We start from the raw sequence: 23,253 nt of genomic DNA, 5'->3' as shown, positions 1-23,253 counted from the left end.
CGTAGTTTTCATAACTTTTTACCTCTGGGTGAAAATAGCGTTGGAGCAAAGAGTGAATCTCTTGCAAATATTAATTTTAGGCGAAAGTAAATTTAACTTAAGGTGATTAAAGTTTAAACACTTGAGTTTGAAACTCCTTTTTGTATTGACACTCGGTTCTGTACATACCCGGTTTTGTAATGACACCCGGTTTTATAATGATAAATATCTTAATTTTTCAAATTATATGGAGCATGTGCTTCATTTTTTGTCGCTGAAATTTTGTCAAACTGCAAGAATATTGCCGTACAAAACAGTTAAAGAAATTCAGTTTCAGACCATCGATGCCCAAAATTGTGCTACTTAAGTTTCTCTGCTTTTGAGTAAAAAAAAAAAAAATCGATTATTTTACGTAACACAATTTGTAATTAGTCTTAAAATAAAATTTTTGAAATTCTTCATTCTGCTAAAAAAAAAAAAAAGAAAAAGTTATATTTTGATCATTACTTTTCTCATAAAATCATAAAAATTATTAGATAGTATAAATTATTAGATAGTATAAATTATTAATCTCCGTATTCTATACATACAATCATAAAAATTTTCATAAATATACAAATAAGTTTTTTTTATTTACATTTAAAAACTTTTATACAATTAAAAAAACCTCACAGCTTAATCAAAAAGCAAAAAGTAAGGCATGCTTTTTCGGTACGGCATATTTCTTGTTTTTGGCAATTATAGTAATATTCTTTTCCATGGGATGCAGTATGTTGTCTTCAGACCAGCAGTTTCAAAAGCGTTCTGTTTCAATTAACAAAGCATCTTTATCCTTCAAATAAAGCTGCACGAAAGCTTTAAGAGAAGCTTGAAAGCTTTCTAGTTCGAACTCATGCAAAACCTTGTAGCCGCGATCGTATTTCTTTAAAGGAGGAAAAAACGCTGCGCGATTATGTTTGTGCAACTCGATCATACAAAAACGAGGATATCGAAGCAATTCGGGAATTTCATCTCGGTCTAAAAATATTAAAGGGAGAATGTTGAATCAAAGCTTGCGATTGGTAATGGTTCTCCTCTATCATAGTTTTACAAAAACTTATCATGAGAAAGAGGCAATAAAATCTGATTAAAAGCAATTTTTACCATTTATCTCTGATTTATAATTATCATTATGCAATTGCAAAAAAGGACTGGAAAATTGAAAAAAATATGATGATTACACCATTACACCATACATAACACTGATTGCAGTAACAACTTCCTAGAATTAAAGTTTACCATAGTGAGTGGTATAATAATATTTAGGTACAAACAAAGATGACCAATGACTGTAAACATCGACATCGACAACAGCCACATTGATATCTTTATAAATCTCCAGCGATAACTGGTACAGTTTCTAATGAAAAATGAAATATATATTAAAAAAATAAATTCTATATAAAATGTACAAGCTCAGAAAAAGGTCAAAAGTAATATTCAGCAAACCTCATAAAACTGAGATCCTTGGGTGATGTTATCCGAATGAGCAAACGCGATGAGCACCGGCTTTTCCCACATGTAACTAATCCCTCTAAAAAATCGAGTAATATCCTCTCACTTGCATGGAGTAAAGAAAAAATAAAATGCAAATTAATAGTACCAGTTAAAACATTTTCATTGTCAAATGAAAAGTAGATTAAATGGTCCATTCTTATCTTTAAGTATTCTTCACAATAAGATAGCTTGTAGAAAATTTGGGCTAGTTTACATTTCTTTTTATCCTTCATATAACTTTTTTTTTATAACTATCCCTACAAACAAAGCATTTCCTACTTTTGAAATATTGTTCTGATATCAATTTACTCTACACATACTTACTTTTGGTGCGAATGAAGCAAAGTGGACGTCAAATAAGTTACCGGCAACCGAGTGTGTTCCTTTATAAACTTTAACAAAACTTCGTTACATTTAACGATGCTATCTTCACATTTAAAAGAATTAGAAATATCATATCTAAAGAGAAAATATCAGGCTACAAATATTGCTTTATGCTCAACGCTTATAGGTACTTGTAAACATTTAAAAACGAAGCGTAAAATAATATTGACTGCATAGATATTCTTTTGTATTATAAATTTTTGACAGTGCTTAGTGAGTAATTCAACTGTTCTTCACTCTGCATTTCGTAATGGTTTTACCAACGCTGCAATACAGGCTACGTTTTTATAATAGAATAGAAGATTGGCCTGCACATTTTTATTGTAACATACTTATGTTATCCTATTTTGATGTTGTTTTGTAAATTAACCATTCAATCTACAACATATACACTTAGGTTTACTTTGGTAACTCTGGTGTATCTTGGCTGCCAAAGAGTGTTAGGAGGTAAGAATATACTAACCAGTATGTTCTTACACTAATTAGTGTCTAGAATCAATAATATAAATAAATACTAATATAAATATTCACGCTATGAATTAACATTTTATCAGTAAACTTAGTTAAAATATATTTAACTAATGCAAGGATTTGATTTTTTTAACTTTAGCCAAAAAAAAAATACTAATATAAAAATGAAAAAATATCACCATAAAGATAAAAATCTTTCTATAAATTAGATAAATAAAAATTAAACAAAGTGTTTTAAAACATGAATAACAAAATGCAAACATACTCATGTGCTTTATGGAAGAGAGCACCTTTTACAAAATGGTCAGCATCTAAAGATCGCTTCATAGGAAGCCCAGTTTGAAATAATGTTAAATTGAGCCCATCTCTTCGAGTAAAAAAAACCTAAAAAATTAAAAAACCTTTAAAATTGATTACGTTGTTAATGTGACTTATTTTGCAAATTTTTCAACACTTTCAATACTAAAGATCCACTAAGTCATATAAGTATAAGGAATGGACTGTTTTTGGCAATCTGAATTGAAGTGGTAGCACCTTTCCATAATCAAAAAAAAATTATATAAAACTTAGTTGTTTATAAATATATGGATTTATGAACAATTACATACTGATTCTAAGAACAAATCATCTTTTTTATTGTTGAATGTTACATCAATTGCTGGTGTCCCAAAACATTCAACTTGATTAAGGAGCAATTCACACAAATCCATAAAACACTTGAAGGGCATAAGCCTGCCATGTAGAGATCTTGGTAGGTACCTTAGAATATATTTTCTTGTGTACAGTTTGGCAATTAAACGAACATCTTTCATCTGAAACAGAATAAAGTTTCTCAAATTTTTTAAAAGCAATAAGATGTACAACAAAAATAAAAAACTACTTGCTTCAAAAAAATAATAAAAATAGGACTAACTAATTCAACAGGCAAGTTATGACTTTTTGCTACTAAGTGCACTTGCTCCTGACTCATTTTTGATAACCATGATAAGATTGGATTTACCTAAATAAATAATTTAAAAAGTATACAAGCAGAAATCTATCAAAATCAAAAGTAAATAAAATTTAAAAGTTTATATTTGTATATTATGCAGAGGTTGAAAGTCATTTAAAAAAAAAATTATTGACTGTCTGATTTAAATACAAATTTTAATATTGATCTCAATAATACCTCAACATCCCCATGATAGTCCACACTAGCTATCTCTGAGAGATGGCCCTTTTCGAAGCAAGGAAAATGTTCATAAAATGTTAACATGCGAAATAAAATCATAGTTGGATAGCCTGTAATACCATACTTAGAACAAACTTGTCTGTTCTCACTGCAGTTCATTAAGTAGATAGAAGTTGAATCTTGAAACCAGATAAAAACAGAATAAAAAGGCAAAAACAGAATAAATAATGCAAGTTTCATGAAAAACTGATGTTTTTTTTTTTACAAGAAAAAAAAAAAAAAAAGGCAATCGATTACTTACTGAGGAACTTTTGAGATTGCAACACTTTCCTAAAAATAGGCATAGATATCTCACAGAATGAGCAACCATCTTGAATAAAAATGATCTGAAATGAAAAAGAAAAATCAATATGTTTAGGGTAGTTTGAAAAATATAGATGTTTAAAAAAAGATAAGAGTGCTTACAAAGATAAGTCTACTTGAATGCATAGGTTTATTGATGGCAAGGCGTTCATTTTGTTGATTAAAAATATTAGACCATGTCTTTTCAGTAATATATAATGGTTGCTGTTGCTGTTTCTTCTTCACTTGTTTCTACAAAGAATAATTTTCAATCATTTCAGGTATTCCAACTATTATAATTTTCAATAGAGCAGTAAATTTTTAAAGATTTTCATAATACCAAATATCTATTATAAACAAAAACTTTTTCTAAGTAAAACTCAGCATGAAATAAAAACAAAATAGAAAATGCAATACTGGTTTGACATTCTTTTTCTTTTCAACACATGGAACACTCAACTCAATCACTTGTTCCTCAGTTGTGCAAACATCAGTTTCATTCATTGTGCATACCTAAACATTCAAATCATTTAAAAACTACAACTATTACCACATAAACCTAAGTCAAAAATACCATAATCCATAGATAAAGTACATTAAATATTACCGATTTTCTAGGCTGGAGTGGATTAGGTAATGACAATAAACCAACATCACTTAGCAGAATTTCAGTGATGTGAGGTGTTGGCGAGATTTGAGAAGTTAGAGTTTTCTGTCTTTTAACTCGATTACCTTTAAAAAATCACTTGAGAATAAAAACTTGCTAAAAAAAACATTGTTTGTTTTCTTTTTAATTATCAGCAAAATACAAAAATTTATACCAGAAACCTCTTCTGTCCACAAAGCAACAACAAATGGCAGGTTGCTAACATCATAAATCTTCAAGTGACGCATCATTACTAAAAATAAATATTATTTCTACTTTTTATACACTTACAAAGAAAAAAATAATTGATAACTTATAACTATAATTTTGTGATTTATATACCAATTGAAACCTTTGTATCAGCAATATTGGTAATAATAAACTTAATGTGAGGATGCTTTGACTTAAAATGTAGCATGCTACGTTGGTATGCATGTAGGAAATTGTATGAAGCTGAATTTGATGATGTAAATACACAAATGAGAAGTATAGTTGTCAGAGACACCTTGCTGGTCATCAATTCATCCAACTGGTCCTAATAAAGTGTAAAAATAGTATAATACATTATTGCAACCATGAAAAATTTTAATTCAAAGCAAAATGCTATTTACTAAAAATATCAGCGAAAACAATTAAACTTTTCAGTTAGAAAAATAAAATAGAAATAAAAATATTTTATACAGAAATTAATTAGATCATGTGTATCTAATACTTTGTTTTACCATAAACTTCAAAATGTTCTAAAGTTCAAGAATAAACTTTTTTCTTTTTTTCTTTTTTAAAGACATTACCAGGATCTGTGCTTGACATTTACCAACTTTTATCAACAATTTAAACAAATTTTTGAATTAAGTGCTATTTTGCGTTAATATTCACCTGGAATTAGAGACATGCCCCTATTTCCAAACAAAAATATGACTTTAGAGAATTAAAATATTTCAAAACAATAATTAACAAATCATATTGTTTAATATTGTATAATTGAGTTTGTTCTTTAGTTTATTTTAAAAAAAAACAACTAAAGTTTGAAAAAATAGGCAAGTTATGAAAGTTCAAGTTTAAAGGATTACTGGATTTGGAGAGATGGCATTTAGATCTTGTACAAGAAAATGCAGTCTGAGAAACATCTCTGTCACTTGATATGGTCCATGAAATGATTTCAAGACTTTAAACTTCTGCTGGCTATCTGAAAGAAGATAAATACTTTCAGAAATTTTTTTTTATTTTGCAGAGTTCAAAATTTATTTTCCAGAAAAATGTTACTCTTTATGAGTAACAATAAAAGCTATTGCAGGTAAAAGATAAGATTTAGTAAAAAGTTTTTTTTACGCATACTGTTTCATAATAGCTAGACAATAGATGTAAACAGTTTTTTGGAAATTGTTCTCTCATACAAGCTCAAATACAAAACATTGAGTTAGATGGTTTTCTTTATCAATAGAACAATTTATTGACAAATCTTTTTATAATGACCACATTCTATATCATGATCTATTCCCATATTTTATACAGCTAAAAGTTAAAAAGATTACTTACACTGCCTCGTTAATATGAACACACAAGGAAACTCATTTACTTGTAAATATGGGACCATCTCTCTGAAAATTTTAAATTTGAAATTAAATGTGTGCAAAAATTGAGCCATGCTTTAATTAGATACACCAATAATAACATAATGTTTATAATAGTAAACCTCTCAACATTGGTGTTTGGTGGAACAAACACAAGCTGTAAATTTGGTTGTTCAAACTCCAGCATCTTAAAGAAGAAACATTTTATTGCATGAAAAATTTTTAAAATCTTTACATGAATTTCTATTTAAGACATCTGACTTTTTTCTACAAACTAAAGATTAACCACAGAAACACCAACCAATTGTAGCAAATTGCATTGAGTATTTATCCATATATTTCCAGGTAAAAAAACAAAAACTGTTTTTGATTCTCTTGATACAAGATTCTCTAAATGGATATCCTTTGCAACTTTCATTTGTATTACATCTGGATCCTAATAAAAAATATTTAAAATTTTTCAAGAAATCTATTGTCCATACGAGAATTCAAGAAACATCTGCAGACAAAGCTCATACAAATAGTATCTAATAATCAAGATCTGCATAAAAGAATTAAGCAAGTAATAATTATCATCTTAAAAAATTACATTACTATGACGTGACAGTAACTTAATTTTACCAATCCATCTTTTAATAAGCTACATATATTTTATGTTTAATAAACTACCTATATATTTTATCATTAAAAAACTACCTATATATTTTATCATTAAAAAACTACATATATTTGATTTTTTAAAAAGCTATATTTTTTATTTAAAAAAAACTACATATATTTTATTTTTATGAAACCATATATCGTGGGTATACTGGCAAAAAATGTTAACTCAAAAATCCTTGTTTGGAGAAATCAATCATTTCAGTTTTCTTAAAATACTCATTATATAAGTTAGCGTTAAATGTATTTTAAAATCAGAGAAAAGATAATGTTTCATTTGACTTAGGGGTAATTCCACATCAAATCACCCAGTCCATTGAACCATGTGTCTTCCTTTTGTGTTATATTTTGACACATTATTCCTTATTATAAAAAAATATTACATGCAAAATTTCAGCTAAAAATGTTGAGCGGTTGACAAGATACTGCAATTTTAATATCGACCTGGTTTCCCAAAATGACCCGGTTTTCATAACATTCTGAAAAAACATTTTTCTTAAAAAAATAAGAAATAAAAATGGCAAAAATATGAAAATAAACATATATAATGTTTTTTTGATGCTGAATTCAATAAAAGTACTTAAAATGCTAAAATATAAAAGGAACATGCTTAAAAGTTAATAAAACAACTAGTTTCTATAAACCAACTTTGGGGCCCAATATCTCAAAACACCCCTGTCAAATTTTTTTTTTTTTTGCTGTTAATATTTTCAACTGCTTATAATCTTACTAGGCACAAAAAATCTAACTGGAAAAACAACTGAAACATATGGAACTTTAATTTCAATGATCTATTACTTTTTCAAGAAATTCCCAAAAAATATTTGTAAATAAAATAAAAATAAGTTAATCGTAATTTAAACAGTCACTTAAATATACAAGATTTTTAAAGGTATTGAAAATGTCAGTTATTTTGACTGTGTTTGTAATAGTTTACAATATTGTTCCCATTTTACTTGTACTTCCTCTATTTCAGTATTTTCAAACACATTGTTTCTACCGGAACTGGAGCAAGCTTGTGGAACAGATAGTTTTTTCAATATGTTGGTGTTGGGAATAAAACAGTAGTCGTCTCTTTCAGGCCAGTTAAAACAGATTGATGGACCATTTGGGTGAAGAAATTTAACTTTAGCATCAACTTTTTCTAGGTTGGATTTAGTTACAATGCCGATCCATTACTACACAGACTACAGCTACATAACAACCTAAAGCAACAGTATCAAGTTGAAATATATCTTGTTTCTTTTTAAGATTGTGGATTATTGAATAATTAATGTCCGTACTACACCTCTTTGCCCCAACCCTGTTATCTCTAAGATCATAAATTGATGAAAGCTACCAGTACCAGGTAGAGTTGTTACACCAGTGTATCTTTCTTTTTGCTCTTCATGTTGCAATTGTAAGTCCAATCCCTTTATGTAAATGAAGTTAACAACCTTGATTTTCTCAATACAAAATTCATACATAGCTTCTGATGTGAGAATTTGGTTTCTGTATGGTCGTTTTAAACTTTTTTGTGCTGTTAACCTTTTTACAGTACCACCAATCCCATTGCATTGTGACTTTCCATGGGACGTGGCAAAAAAGTTCCATTCAACTTTAAGGTCAAATTCACTTTCTAGTTGGCATAGATTGTAAAAGATTTTACAGCTTTTGTACTGTCCTGCGCAACCATCAATTAATATATGTAATTTAGACAGATTGAAAAATTTTTTGATAAAGAAATAATTCAAACCTTTTCAGAATCCCTCTGTTGTATATTTTTTTACACTGATAGATATTGGTTATTTTCTTTATAGATATATTTATATATATATACAATCTACATATATATATATGAAATATATATATATATGAAATTGTTAATTTGTTAAAATTTAAATAAAATTTACCAATAAATATTGTTTTATAACTGAACTTTTTATAAACTAGTTATTATAAACTTTTACAAAATGTAGTTACCAAAATTTTAAAAACAAATGCACATCAATATCACACTTATTCAGTTTTTATATAAAAACATAACAGGATGTTTTTTTCAGTTGTTAAGATCAAATAACTAAGTTATCATATAATTAAGACTTCCTTAAATATAACAAAATTCTTTTTTTTTTTTTTTTAAGGAGTCTATAAACTAAATATAATATTTTACAGAATTCTATTTGCATGTTTTTTAAAATAATTTCTTTAAAAAGTAATAGATCATTGAAATTAAAGTTCCATATGTTTCAGTTGTTTTTCCAGTTAGATTTTTTGTGCCTAGTAAGATTATAAGCAGTTGAAAATATTAACAGCAAAAAAAAAAAAAATTTGACAGGGGTGTTTTGAGATATTGGGCCCCAAAGTTGGTTTATAGAAACTAGTTGTTTTATTAACTTTTAAGCATGTTCCTTTTATATTTTAGCATTTTAAGTACTTTTATTGAATTCAGCATCAAAAAAACATTATATATGTTTATTTTCATATTTTTGCCATTTTTATTTCTTATTTTTTTAAGAAAAATGTTTTTTCAGAATGTTATGAAAACCGGGTCATTTTGGGAAACCAGGTCGATATTAAAATTGCAGTATCTTGTCAACCGCTCAACATTTTTAGCTGAAATTTTATGTGTTAACTTTTCTTTTTAAGATGCAACAGCCAAAGAAATTTTTAAAAAATTTGAGGACCCATGGTTCAAAATTTTCTAAATTTTGGGTGATTTGATGCGGAATTACCCTTAGTGTATTTTGCCAGTTTGTAGAGCGTTGTAAACTTCACAATACTGCATCATTAAGTCAAAACTGCCAATTTTCGACTTAACCTCTTTTGCTAGTTTACCCACGACATTTTACTTTTAATAAGCTACATATAATTTTTTTTTTGTAAACTTCATATATTTTTTTTTTGACATTTAAATGTGCTTGGTTCTTGAAAATATTTACAATAAGTAGCAAAACTAAAAGTACATACCAAAAACTTTGCAAGCAATCGTTCCATTTGCTTGCTCTTTAAAATATTCTCCATTTTAAAGAAAAATGGAGATTTTTGTTTCACAAAACAAGAAAAGTCATATTCAGTAGATAAAACCTGAATAAAAAAACAACTTACACTAGAAAGATATAATATACAGTGTCAAACATTAAAAAAGTGTTTTCAATAATTGGTGAAACAATAAGCATTAGGCATTTATCAAACAAAGTTTGAACAAAGTCATGGATAGAACTAAAATTATGAACTCAAAATATCAAACACAAGTGATTGATATTTTTATTATTTACTTTCCAAACTTAATCAAGAAAAGCCTAAAAAACAAGTTTACTTTAATGCTTCTTGTTTTTAAAATTATTTTTTTTGAAATATTTAAACTACACATGCATTCAATATGCATTATATATATAGATATGTGATACATTTACACATATATATTATAAATAACTTGCCTGCTTAGAAGAAATATAAAGCTTCACATTTTTCTTCTCAAGACTTGTATTTAAGCTCTGCAGAACATTTGTATAATTTTGGAAAGCAGTTGCTAATTATAAAAAACACAAAACTAAACGTGAAAAAAGAGAGCACTTCGCTGACTATAAGTCTTAAAAAGAAGCTTTTTTTGATTTATGTACTCTTTTTTAAAACTAGTTGACTAATACATGCTCCTGCTTTAAAATAAACAAATTTACAGATTATAGAAAATATGAAATTCAAAATATGAACACAATCAACAATCTCACCAGTGCTATTGAAAAATATGCAGGCAGGATTATACCATTGCTGTTCATTTATGTACTGTGTATATTCTGCAGAATTCAGTTCTTTATAAGCACTTGCACCTTAAATTAACACCATAAATATACAGTACATTGCATTAAAACCAATCTTAAATATAAACCCTTTTTAGCAAATCATTAAATAGCTTTTAGCAAGTTTGCAGTAAAATATACTTGAATATAAGTACAAAAGTAATTTTAATTTACATCAAAGCTCAACACAATATTCAGCTTTGATATTGCAAGAATAAGTAGTAAGTAGTTGCACTAACATCAAAAAAAGTGCATTACATCCCTGTTTTTGGTAAAATCATTATCTCAAACAATATAATATAATATTTATTACATTATATTATGTTATAATATATTAAAATATATTATAGATAAAATGAATTTTCTTTCACTTTAATTTTTTTTTTTAAAATCATCAATCATTTTACTCAGACTATTCCATTCATTATATAGTCAGATTATTCCATTCGTTATATAGTCAGATTATTTGATTCATCAATTAATAATCTGTTTTACATTAAAAAAATTTCACATCCTTTTTCAATAAAAATAAAAATAACATTTGACATGTGATTCTTTGTGTAATACCTTTATATCTTGAATTTTTCATATCAAACTAAATAAAAAACTGATCAAGCAAAATGATGGCATTGATGAGGGTAATATGTTCTATACTTATAACAACTGAAGAGCAGCATTAATGGAGTTGTGATGGTAATATGATGCCAGACTGGAGTTTAAGGCTGGATTTTAGTCAGTACCAATCTCAAGAAAATCAAATCAAAAAGATTTTTAAGTCTGTGAAAAACTCATGAGTTATTCTGGTGCTGATTTCTAACCCTTTTTTCTTATTTAACATTGATAAGGTAATGTGTAAAACTTCCTTCTGATAGGAAAATATTATAGTTAAGGCAATAGCCTACTTAAATACACGGCTCTTTTTCCTGCTTAAGTAAAAAAAAAAATAGAAGCCCAGTTCGAAAATCGTATATTTTATCACATGGACAAACTTTCTCAAAATAATTTTAATTATTGTGCAATAAATTTTAAATAAGTAAATCCAGCACAGGATAAAAGCATTTTCTAAATCTTAATTTCTACTAAACCTCATGTACTTGATTGTAGCTTCTTTTTATTAATAGATAGTTATTATGGTTAATAAATGCTGTGTTGTTGGTTGTACTTCCAATTATCTAGGTGGTAAAGTAGTTTCAGTTTTTGGCTTTCCAAAAGATGATTATTTGAGAAAGTTATGGATTAGATTTGTAAATAGAAATTTTTGGACTGTCACAAAATCATCTGTTATCTGTTTAAAACACTTTGTAGCTTACCTAAAGATCTTATAATAATTTTTGATGAAATTTATTTGCAAAAATGTGCTGAATATTCTGGTGGCAATGTCATTTGGATTAGTGAGGAAAATGAATGCTATAGAAGCATTGTATCTTTCATGGTAGTTGGTTTGAAAGAAAATATTTCCTGTGTTGTCAAGGTGATTCAGATTGTAAAATTGAACAGTGACTGGTTAAAGTCTGAAGTTCTTAACCTGATTCAATTTTTAATAAATAATATAGTTTTAATATTCAAGGTGTTGTTTGTGACAATCATGTTTCAAATGTTTCTTCTTTTACAAAATTACTTGATACACATGGTGGAAAAAAAGATGGTTTGTTTATTAATGCACAATCACAAAAAATTTACTTATTCTTTGACACAGTGTAAAATTATTCACAGTGTAAAATTATTCACAGTGTAAAATTATTCACAGTGTAAAATTATTCACAGTGTGCGTCTGATTAAAAATATTCAAAACAACTTAATAAAAAAAGATTAATTTTTCCAGAATTTAATTTTTCAACTTTTAAAGATGAAATTCATGTTCAATCAGGAGTAATATCGTGAAAAATATTTCATGATTTATTAGAAAAGGACAGTCTGTTGGATGCAAATTTAAAAAAAGCAACAAATATAAATAACAAAGTTGTCCATCCTGGAAAGTAGAAGCAAAATGTCACTGTTGCCTTAGGTATCTTCCATGAAACTACAGCAACAGCAATAAATTCATATTTTCCTGTCTGTTTAGAAATTGCATCGTTCCTTAAACTTTTCAATAAATGGTGGACAATTACAAATTCAAAAAACCAGTTTTCTAATAATTGTCTAGGCAATGCTGCTGTTATAAATGATAAAAAAACCTGAGTTTTTTCGAGGTTATGCTGACTGGTTAGACAAATGGAAAAAACACAAAAATTTCAAATTTTGAGAAATATACATTATCTCCTCAAACATCATCAGCACTGCAAAGAACTTTATTATGTCATGCTTCATTAATTAAAGATCTGTTGAAAGATAAGTACAAATTTATATTGACTGCTCTTTTTTAAAGTGATCCTTTAGAAAGAAGATATGGACAATACCGTCAAATGAGCAGTGGCAGATTCCTTGTCAGTTTGAAAGATGTTATTTATAGTGAGAGTATAATCCAAATAAAAAGTTTAATAGAAGAAGGAATCGACATTTTTGAAAATGATATCAATGCTGATGAAGATAAACATGTTAGATCCTTGATGGAGTAGATCAAAGAAAGAGATTTTGATTGTGTGACTTTATTGGATTATTCTTGTGAAGTTGCCAGTTATATTGTTGGTTTTATTGTCAAAAAATCAATTAAGAAGTTTGGAGTATGTTACAAATTGCTTTGTACTCAGCATTGTCAACAGGAGTCAACTGATTATTATTATTTAAATAAATTGTCCAGAGCTGGGGTAAAAACTCAATCATTACTGCTTTTAGATTATATCTGTGACAGTTTTGCTATGCTAGATCACATTTTTGAGGTAATTTATTAGTCTCAAATGCGACACCGTAAAGCAGCAAAGTTAGTTTTTGGCAGTAGAGAAAGGTATCAATCATTTTTATGTTCAAATCATCAAAATCATGGAAAGAAATTATACACACTGCTATTTCAAACATTTTTTTTAGTAACACCAGAAGGAGAGTTAGGGATTCGATTATCTACAATAATCGAATTATCTACAATAATCAAACATTTCTGCATTTAAAAAAAGAGAGAAAATGAAAATATTGTGTTTCATTTTTAATCAGTTTGTGTTGGAGTTTTTTTTATAATTTTGAAGCTTATTTTTGAGAATTTGTGTATTTTAATTTCTTGCACAGCACTTAACAGTCCTAAAATTTCTATTGCCAAATCTGACCAATATCTTTCTCAAATCATTGTATTTTGGAAAACAAAAAACTGGGGCTACTTCACAACAAATATAATTTGAGGTGCAACCATAGTTAAAAGCATTTATTAACCATAATTATAAAAAAAGCCACAATTATTCAAAGTTTAGTGAAGTTAAGCAGAGTTTAGATTTAGCTAGCCAATGCAAAACTTTTTATCTTGTGCCAGATTTACTTACTTAAAATTTATAGGACAATAATTAAAACTATTTTGAGAAAGTTTGTCCATACGAGAGAATATATGATTTTCACACTGGCCTTCTATTTTTTTTTTAATTTAAGTAGGAAAGAAGGTCGTGTATTTAAGTAGGCCATGGTTAAGGGCAGACAATAGCTATCACGATTTGTAATACATTGTCAATAGTTGCTCTTTTTTTTTTGTTTTGTGCAAGGGTGCGTATTGTAGAGCTTTTTATCTGAAGAAATGTTCTTATGGAAAATTTCAAATAAGTATTTATTCAAGCTACATTTTTGAATTTATCACATTAAAATTATGTAATATCATCTGGTTAACTTAAAACAGCAGTGAAATTTTTTTGTTAGATAGTTATTTTAAATCTTTAAATTTGACAAAAAATAACTTTTTCAATAAATGGATATCTCGAAGTCTTTAAATGGTTGTATAAAAGAAATTTTTAACTAAAGTTTAATTATGAAATTATACTTTATTAAAGCTAGAAAGTTATACACTCCTATAACTTAAGGAAAAGCAGCATCCATATTTAGAGCTTAAAAAAATTGCAATTAAAGAAATTTTAAAAAGATTTAAAAAAGAAAACTTACTTTGAGCAGGTGTAAACAAAAGCAAGACCAAAAAACAATATAATTTATACATTGATACCATATCTTTTATTGAAGTCTTCCAGATGCCTGAAATTTTATATAACAGTATTGGCTAAAAACAAATTAATCAAACTAATTCACATTGTTTTTTTACATAGCTCAACTATTGATGCAGTGAACATCACAAAGAGTTTTTGAAAATTGCTCACTATTTTTTGTCTTTTAACTCTAAATATTGTCATGATTATAAATAGTTTAATATATATAAAAAAAAAAAAAAAAAAAAAAAAAAGAGAAAAATTTAAATTTATTTTTAAAAAACTACCACTTTTGAACTATTAACATAACTGTATACTTATTTCAATTAAATAAATTAAATAACTGTATACTTATTTCAAAGTAACTTCTGACATAAAAATATGGGCAGAAATTCACATTTTTTGGATGAAAACCTTTTTATGAACTTATTTAACATTTAAACTAATAAAAAAAACCTCATTTAGAAGTTAAAACAAAAAAAAAAGAAATAAAATGAATCAAACAAATACATGCTATATCTAAAAAAGAGAAAACCAATTAATGAAAAAATACTTTTCTAGTTTTAAACAATTTTACACACATATTAAACAAAAGTAATTCAAATTTATTTGGGTTTTTTGCCTGATTCAAACAATCCATAAATTTATAATAACAACTTTTTGTGGGATTTTGTGAGAATATTGTTTTATTTCTGAACATTTTATTACTATTTGAGAAAAACTGAGTCATGCTAATTTTACTTTATAAAATAATGTAAATGTTCCAATATTAGATTATAAAATGCTTATCAGTGTAATAAGCAAACACACTGTAGTTGTAACCAGTGTGTGTAACTAAGTAGACTGTTGGTGAGAAAGAGGTTTGTTTCTTCTTAAAACTGTGAGTCTACGATCTCTTGGTATATGCTGGCCATTCCAATAAGACTTTTCCTCGCTAAGAACTTCATGTGTGAAATCATAGCGTAAAGTGTCACTAAAATGTAAAAAATTAACATTTAAATATCATTTTTTAAAAGATTGTTGTAAAAATTGGTAAAATTAAAATACAATAACAATAAAAAGTGAAAAAACTGCTTTGGAGTTGTAAAGCAAAAACCAAAATCAATTTTATTTTTATAGGCCAATTTATGTAAAATCATAAAAATAAATGCAAATATTTGCATCCTCATTAAATAATTTCAAGTATTTCAACCTCATTAAATAAAGACAGTATCTTGGCATAAGAACATCTACAGATGAATCAGCATTAGATGAACTCACAAAACGCATCACTGCGGAGGAGAGTAAACATAAACCAGTAATTTTAGAACCACAAAACTAAATGAAGACAAAGAATAGAAACTGAATAGAAACTTCTAAATTAATAATTTATTGCTACATGTAAAGTTATAAAACCAGATGCAATTTGGTCTCAATAATGTCAAAGTAAAATATATGTATAACAAATTACTCAATTTGTAAAGAATAAATAACATCTAAAATTTTTAATTTGCTAAACTAAAAGTTCTACTTTTAGCAAATTAATAATCTAACTACTAAAAACTACTATTAAAAAACCAATTTACACACTACACACTAAGTCATTTTCTGAATGTTGAACAAAATATATTTTTTTAAATTCAAAAACATTTTTAGAAGTTTTTACTTACTTTAATACTATCTGTGTGGGGTTTTATGTAGCTAATAAGAAAGAAACAAAGTTTATTGTTTCTAATATAAAGTAAGCACATAACATTTAAATGAAAAAAATATTTTCAACACTTTTTTAAAATTTATCTTTTAATTTTAAAATATACAAACTATTCAATTAAAAATTGCAGCATGTTTTTAGAATGCTTTAGACAGCACGTATAAAAATAATAAAGAGAATTTGATTTTTAAGAGTGAGTTTTCACTAGGAGTATGATGGTATAAAATAAATGTAATATACCCATTTTTTGCTAAATCAAGCACATGCGTAAAAGGTTGGATAGAATCAATGTCATCCACAAACACTGTCTTTGCTATGCAGTCTAATATTAACTGACATTCTTTAGACCAGTTTGTTTTTTCAAGTTCTCTGAAACCTTCAATAGCCTAAATATAATTAAAAAGAACATTGGAAAAATATCCAAAAAAATATCTTGAAATAAAACGATGCTCTAAGATATTTTTAAAGCAAACCTTGTTTCATTAAATTTTGGTTTTTGACTGAAACTATGCTTTTACTGTTACAGAGCCAGGTAAATTCACAGAAGAAAAAAGAGAACCAAAATATTTCTACTGTTTATTAAGCGATGTTAATTTCTTTGTTTTAAGAAATTTGAACATTTGAAAATGCTTTTGTTGTAGGCTCAAGTGAGAAAGGGGGTATGCAAGTATGCATGAAAGAAATTAGGAAACTCGATCCTGTTTTTCTAAAAAATTAGGCTTACAGACTGAAGATTTAAAAACATAATTCACTTTTGGTCATATGAAAAACAAAAAGTCTCCAAAACCAATATTTAAAAAGTTGTTAACCCTGGAAAAATAGATCTTTAGAAATCCTATGGAAAATCTACAGAATTTTGGGATTCTAATGCAGTTTTTTAAGAACATTTTTTTAAGATTTATATAGAACTTTTATAGACTTTTAAACATAATAGAATTTTTTGTTCTTAGAAACAATTTTTTGTTTCTTAAAACTTTTTTGCTTTAAATGTATATCAAAACTATATGGTAACCCATATTCTAGGAAATAATACCTTTGAAAATGTTGAACTTCACTTGCTTAATGCCAATTTCAATTTTAAATATTAAAGGTTGTAGACATGACTAACAACAAAAACATAGGTTTACACAATGAAATGAAAGACATCTACTCTATATTGATTTTTATCTGATTTCAAAACTACAAAATGTCTATCTTTACCAAAATGTATAAACTTTTTAATCTCTTTAAATTTTTAAACAATAAAATGACCTTCTTGTCAATTAATAAATAATAACAAAATGTTCCTGATATAAATACACTAATCACCCTTTTTTAAGTCGGTAAACTATAAGTATGTTAATGCTTTCTAATATTTCCTAGTCTATATTTCAAATATAATAGTCTGACAGTCATTTTTTATAATGATCAATTAAATTTGATGATTGTATTGTACTTTATATATATATATATATATATATATATATATATATATATATATATATATATATATATATATATATATATATATACATATATATTATTTCTATGATTGTACAGTTTCTCTTTTTTACCCTCTTAACTTGTTCTGTTTATCTACAAAGTGAACTGTAATTTTTTATGTTTCAAGTGATATTATGGTAAGCTCATGAAGCAGCTATAAATAAAATATAAGAACTTAGTTTTATGAAAAAAACTACTGATAAATATCAGGCAAAAAGACAATGAAGTTTCAGGGGTTAAATCATCCCTAAAGGAATAAGCAAACACACTTTGACTGTTTACAATTCAGGTAACAAGTGGGTCTAGCTGGCTGTATATAATACATATCATTTTTATACAAAACCTTAACACACAAGCCTACAAGCTGGGACATGTCATCACATATTTGAACAAGGTGGGTAGTGTTTTTGATAGTCTCCAGCATTTAAAGGACTAAATATAAATTTATAGGTGAGTTATAAAAGTAGTATGACATGATTGCTATATAATTTAGAATAGTTAGGAATGATTTGCTCAATTCTATACAGCATCTGTAGAAGACTTTTTATGCTCCAGATGACTAAAAAGAGCTTTGTTGTTTTTTGAGATTCTGTTTCTTGATGGGTATTATCTCATTACTGTCAAACAATCCAGAAGTAAAGAAACATTGTCATAAACTGCAGTTAATTTACAAGTGGCTTATTTTGACAAATACCAGATTTCATTAAAGAAACTACTAAAATATTTTTTGCTGTGCTACGCATTTTTAGAACTTTCTATTGCATAATCATACCACATGGGATACAAATAACAGTTTTCAAGTGTCTTGATGCAGAATTCAAAGCCTAAAGTTTGTGAAAGATACAATATAATGCAGTTCAAGAATAACAAAAGCAAAAAAACTTAGCAACTATTTTAGTCTTAGGAACACTGTTCAGACTGTTTCCCAGACTAATAAAATTAAACATATTAGTAAAGTTTTATATTTAACTTTTTTTCTTATTGTAACTAGGAGAAATAATAATATAGAACAAAGCCTTGCTTATTTCTCTATTTCCTTATAAAAACATTGTAAAAATATATTTCATACTATTATTGTTAAAAGGTTACATTTTCTATAGAGCCTGGTAATGCATACAAATTCAGGTAGTGTAAGAAAAAACTACATTTTAGATATCATAATGTTTTATAAGTTAACAAATAAAGCATATTAGACCATGGTTTCATAGTTTACTAAAAGAGGCTGATTGAAGTGCATGCTTGTAAATGCTCTGCTTTGGCATTGAGATGTTTAAAGGGTAAGAAGGTTCTTATTTCTGAAAGTTTTTCAGAGAATGATAATTTTGTTTTTTTTATGCCAAGATTATTTTTACTGCAATTTATTAAACTATTTTTTGCTTTGGCTTTATCTTATTGAGCAATATTATTTTTATAACTAAGGAATGTTGAAAAGATAAAGATAAAGTTGATGCAAAACCAAATAGCTAATTGCAATAAATCAACTTCTCTCATTTATTCTATCAGATTTCCCTCACAAATAATACACTTCTCTGGTTATATGTCAGACAATCATTTTTTATTTATTGGCACATTTATTAGATAAGTGAATGCTAAAAAAAAAAAAAAAAAGCAAAGTGACAAAAAAATTTTTATCTTACATAATAGTATAAAACATACCCCATCCCAATGCCCATACTCATACTTTTTTCTCCTAAATGATTGTGAAACTTCTTTAACGAAATAACTTTCCTCTTCTTCGGTTACAAAGTTTTCGTATATGGCTAAACATCTGTGCAAAACTTGTTCAAGTTTAGATGCCTCGTCTGGTTTATCTGTTTTTATGACTGAAAATTTGTATGCAGTATTTGGAATTGCAGCCACATCAGAATTCAATGATTTGGTATTATTTTTTGAAAGAACTTTATGAAAACCTTTAGTAATTAATTGAGATCTTAATAATTTCATCTCTAGCATTACAAAAACAAATTTTAAATAAGAACTTAGATAAAGTTATTAGTATACGCGAGTCTTTCAGTCTTCATTTATCTATCATTAAAAACATTAATGAAAGGAGATAATTAACTTTATGTTGATTGCAACCTCTTAGACGAAGCAGTTTCAAAATAGAAAGGTAAGTAATAGACTTAACGTTTAAGTACAGAAATGAATTTTTATATTTCGATGAAAGAGCGAGTTTCTCATAACTTAAAAGTTTGTAAGATAAGTTTATAAAGTACAGCTGGTTGAGAAACAGGTATAGTTCAAGTACCGAAAAGCTTAAATAACCTAGTAACGCACTAACCAATTTATCTCTCACCGTCAGAATTTCGGCTCTACGACAACTGCCGAAAAATGACTGGTAAATATTGATTGCCAACAAAATAATTCTCAAACTTACCAAACATTTTTATTTTTTAATTGAATTATACCATCAGAATAAGTATTGTATTATTTGGTAAATTTTTATAAAATAAAAATGATTCTCAAAAACAAAATGATTTTCAAACTTACCAAACATTTTTATTTTTTAATTGAATTATTACCATCAGAATAAGTATTGTATTATTTGGTTAATTTTTATAAAATAAAATAAACCCCACTTGTTATTGAAAAAAAACACATACCGAAATCACCCTGTAATAGGATTTTTAAGCTATACTTTTAGTGCTTTTCTATTAGATATAGTTTTATTTTATCTTAGATACAAAAACAACCACATAAATGTGGAAAATGGAAACTTGAAGACTTGAAATGCAATGTTTCTGCAATCCGGTGAGGAGACATGCGCTCCAACCAAAGCCAACATTGTCTGCTTTTTCCAATTAAAGACACCAGTTCTTTACTTAGAATAAAATGTTGCCTTCAAATGTCCAAGTTTATTTCCCATAATAGTTAGTTAATAAAGGATTTCATAATTAAGATATCTTCAGTGAAAAAGATTTTATTTGTAAAGTGGTTCCAAGATATTCTCCTCATCATTATATCAGGTCCATGGAAAAATTAAAATCAAAAATTTTAACCTGAAGTTTGATAAATAACTTGCTCAAGTACATTAAGCAAAAGAAAAATGAGACTCCATTAAAAAAAGTACCAAGTCTTTGAAGCGGCTGTCCAACCACTGCGACCACTCCGGAGAACATCAAAAAGGTGGGATTTCAAATTCTTCGGAATGCCGAGATGTCGATGTGCAAAATGGCTGAAGATCTCGATATCGATGAGAAAAGCGTCCGTCACACCGTCGAGGAGAAGACTTCGAAGTTACAAAATCGCTCGCGTCCATTTTCTGAATAAAACGATAAAGGCAAAACGGCTGCAGAAATGCTATAAAATGCGTCGGCTGGTCGGCGGTGGTCACTTGTCACGAGTGCTCTTCACCGACGAGAAGTGCGGTGAAAAGCATAAACTGCTATCTTGACAACTTAGAAGCGCGGTCGAGACGCTTCATAACTGTCAGAATCGTAGGGAGCTTCTCAAGAAGGGTCAGCAGAAGACATTGGAGGAAAAAATCATTGGCCGCAGTTATTTTCCAGCCTCAGTTGTGATGTGGGCCGGGAATTTTGCCAATGAGAAAACGCCACAGGTCTTCATCGAGGAAACATCAAGATCAATGCCGCCAGGTACTAACTGCGAGTCTTCTGCGACGTTTTGGATCCCTGAGCGAATGAGCACTTCAGCCCAGAAGGTTTCGTGCTTCAGCAAGACTGAGTGCAAGTGCATTCTGCCAATTCAACTATTGCCGTCTGCGAGGAGTTGTTTTCCAGCTTTTGGGGCAATGAGGTCTGGCCGCCTAATACGTCGGATCTTAACCCAATGGACTACTCCGTCTGCTCCATCCTGGAGGAAAAAATCTCGGGAACACGATATGTCACCGTGGAAGCACTAAAAACGGTTCTGAGCTGTGTCTGGGTAGAGATAACTGTCGAACAATGCGCGACCATTATCGAAAATTTTCTAAAGCGAGTAAAAAATGTATTGAGGTTGATAGAGGCAATTTTGAGCATTTGTTTGATTTTTTTTCTTTATTGTCATTGCTATCGCTCAAATAAAATTTGCTATTTCTGGAGTTGAATTGTTTTGTTATTTATTCAGTATTTTTGTGCTGTTGAAATTTTAGAAAAAATTGCCGGAACTTTTTCCGCACCCTGTAATAAAAGTCGTGATTAAGTTGTCTAAAAGTAAAACTGAAAAGTAGAAATGTTTAAACATGCTTCTCCTTCCCACTCCCCCTTTTTCGCTCAACTTCCCTCCAGTAATAATTTTATTATTTTACTATCTAAATTTTTTATAACAGAAAAAAAAATGTTTTAAATTGCATAAATGATCAATTTGCCTGTCAGCCATATTAGTCAAGAACAGGGCTGTGGAGTCGGTAAGCTGCTGTTCCGACTCCGACTCCGACTCCGACTCCTTGATTTTATCATGGACCGACTCCGACTCCGACTCCTTCATAAGTAACCAATTTGTAACAACAAATAGTTGTTTGTTTTACTACAGTTATTTTTTTGTAACAACAAATAACTGTAGTAAAATGTTAACATTGGCTGTTTCATCACTGATACAAACAATCCAACCACTTAGTGCTTTAAACAATATTTATAAGAAAAAAATTTCTGAACAAACAACTTTTCTGAACTCTTGTTATGCAACAAACTCTTATGCAGTCGCTAATAACATTATGAATTTGTCAAAATCATGTTTGAAATATTGTCAGTTGGACAATATTTCAAACATGAAAGAACTTGTTCTTCTTTAAGTTCATATTCTTTAAGAATCTTTTCTACTAAGACCTGGAGAAATTTGCTGGTGTGATTAGTTTTGGCGTCTTTTACTGCCAATGTCTTGGTAACTGCTTCATTTTTTTCAAAAAAGAATTAAACATTGATTGCAAAATAGTTCACTCTGTTAAGAAACACAAAGCGTCCCTTGAGAGATTCATTAAGTTCTTCTTTTTGTTTAACAGCTTCTTCAATCACTAATTTTCTAATATTCTCTCTCTCCAGAGAAACAAAGTTAATTGAATACTTACAGTCTTTCTGTTTGTGGAGCAACTCTTTGGTGCTTGGTGGTGGCACGCCTAGCTTTCTACTAAGAATATGTAGCACAGTGCCAGACAATTTAAGTCGGGAGTTAGGGGATCATGAAGTTATATAGTTTAAGGGAAGGTAGAGGAGAGCGCAAGGGAGGTGATATATGATTCTCAGTGATAAGCAGCAAAATACCCTATTGCTTATAAGAGTTTTAAAGGCCTAAAAATAACATGTCAAACTCCTTGTCCTCCAGTTGTTGCAAACTACAATTCCCATTGTGTCTGGATATCCTACAGCTTTCAGACCATCCTGGGACTTGTAGTTTTGTAACATCTATAAAATCCTTATGAAAATTATGAAACTTTGAAAGATTTTTTTTAAACCGGAGTCGGAGTCGGTACAATTTTTCCGACTCCGACTCCGACTTCGACTCCAGCCAAAATGAGCTCCGACTCCGACTCCGACTCCACGACTCCGACTCCACAGCCCT

At 28.3% G+C, this 23,253-nt stretch overlaps 2 protein-coding genes across 6 annotated transcripts; both read right to left on the bottom strand.

The window, feature by feature from the left end:
* Positions 1–538: 538 nt before the first annotated feature.
* On the bottom strand, positions 539–14,705 carry LOC145192190 (uncharacterized). 4 transcript variants are annotated; one of them, XR_016453360.1, is made up of 22 exons: positions 14,548–14,705; positions 10,471–10,569; positions 10,180–10,271; positions 9,710–9,826; positions 6,402–6,536; positions 6,223–6,287; positions 6,066–6,127; positions 5,600–5,715; positions 4,872–5,064; positions 4,705–4,782; positions 4,491–4,615; positions 4,301–4,396; positions 4,007–4,135; positions 3,843–3,911; positions 3,539–3,720; positions 3,284–3,370; positions 2,979–3,182; positions 2,636–2,754; positions 1,840–1,974; positions 1,468–1,552; positions 1,258–1,378; positions 539–996 (listed from the first exon to the last, which is right to left on the bottom strand). XR_016453360.1 is itself a non-coding variant. In XM_090090442.1 (22 exons), exons 1-22 carry the CDS (start codon positions 14,606–14,608, stop codon positions 773–775), a joined length of 2,610 nt encoding a protein of 869 aa, XP_089946568.1. In that variant the 5' UTR covers positions 14,609–14,705; the 3' UTR covers positions 539–772. The 4 variants fall into 4 exon arrangements, 3 of the variants coding, with proteins under 3 accessions (XP_089946568.1, XP_089946574.1, XP_089946570.1); XM_090090442.1 differs by having other exon boundaries at positions 3,843–3,927; XM_090090444.1 differs by having other exon boundaries at positions 870–996; positions 1,293–1,378; positions 3,843–3,927.
* A 464-nt stretch (positions 14,706–15,169) lies between these two features.
* Positions 15,170–19,990, bottom strand: LOC145192191 (RNA demethylase ALKBH7, mitochondrial-like). Of its 2 annotated transcripts, XM_090090650.1 has the most exons (5): positions 19,414–19,990; positions 16,516–16,661; positions 16,235–16,265; positions 15,778–15,902; positions 15,170–15,558 (listed from the first exon to the last, which is right to left on the bottom strand). In XM_090090650.1, the coding sequence occupies exons 1-5, from the start codon at positions 19,708–19,710 to the stop codon at positions 15,420–15,422; spliced, it is 738 nt and encodes a 245-aa protein (XP_089946776.1). In that variant the 5' UTR covers positions 19,711–19,990; the 3' UTR covers positions 15,170–15,419. The 2 variants fall into 2 exon arrangements, with proteins under 2 accessions (XP_089946776.1, XP_089946785.1); XM_090090659.1 differs by lacking the exons at positions 16,235–16,265; positions 16,516–16,661 and having other exon boundaries at positions 19,414–19,803.
* Between the last annotated feature and the right edge of the window lie 3,263 nt (positions 19,991–23,253).

Source organism: Hydra viridissima, unplaced genomic scaffold (genome assembly GCF_058129835.1).
Source record: "Hydra viridissima isolate aposymbiotic clone 2 unplaced genomic scaffold, HvirCarnegie_v1 scaffold_1, whole genome shotgun sequence".
NCBI lineage: Eukaryota > Metazoa > Cnidaria > Hydrozoa > Anthoathecata > Hydridae > Hydra > Hydra viridissima.
This window is presented reverse-complemented; position numbering and strand designations above follow the sequence as displayed.

Coding starts and splice junctions, on each gene's coding strand:
- LOC145192191 (XM_090090650.1), bottom strand. CDS start 19,710: ATGCTAGAGATGAAATTATTAAGATCTCAATTAATTACTAAAGGTTTT. Junction 16,662..19,413: donor AGTATGGGCATTGGGATGGG/GTATGTTTTATA, acceptor AATTATATTTAG/GCTATTGAAGGTTTCAGAGA. Junction 15,559..15,777: donor TACTGTCTTTATTTAATGAG/GTTGAAATACTT, acceptor TTTACATTTTAG/TGACACTTTACGCTATGATT.
- LOC145192190 (XM_090090442.1), bottom strand. CDS start 14,608: ATGGTATCAATGTATAAATTATATTGTTTTTTGGTCTTGCTTTTGTTT. Junction 6,537..9,709: donor GATTGCTTGCAAAGTTTTTG/GTATGTACTTTT, acceptor ATTTTTTATTAG/GATCCAGATGTAATACAAAT. Junction 2,755..2,978: donor ATGATTTGTTCTTAGAATCA/GTATGTAATTGT, acceptor TTAATTTTTTAG/GTTTTTTTTACTCGAAGAGA.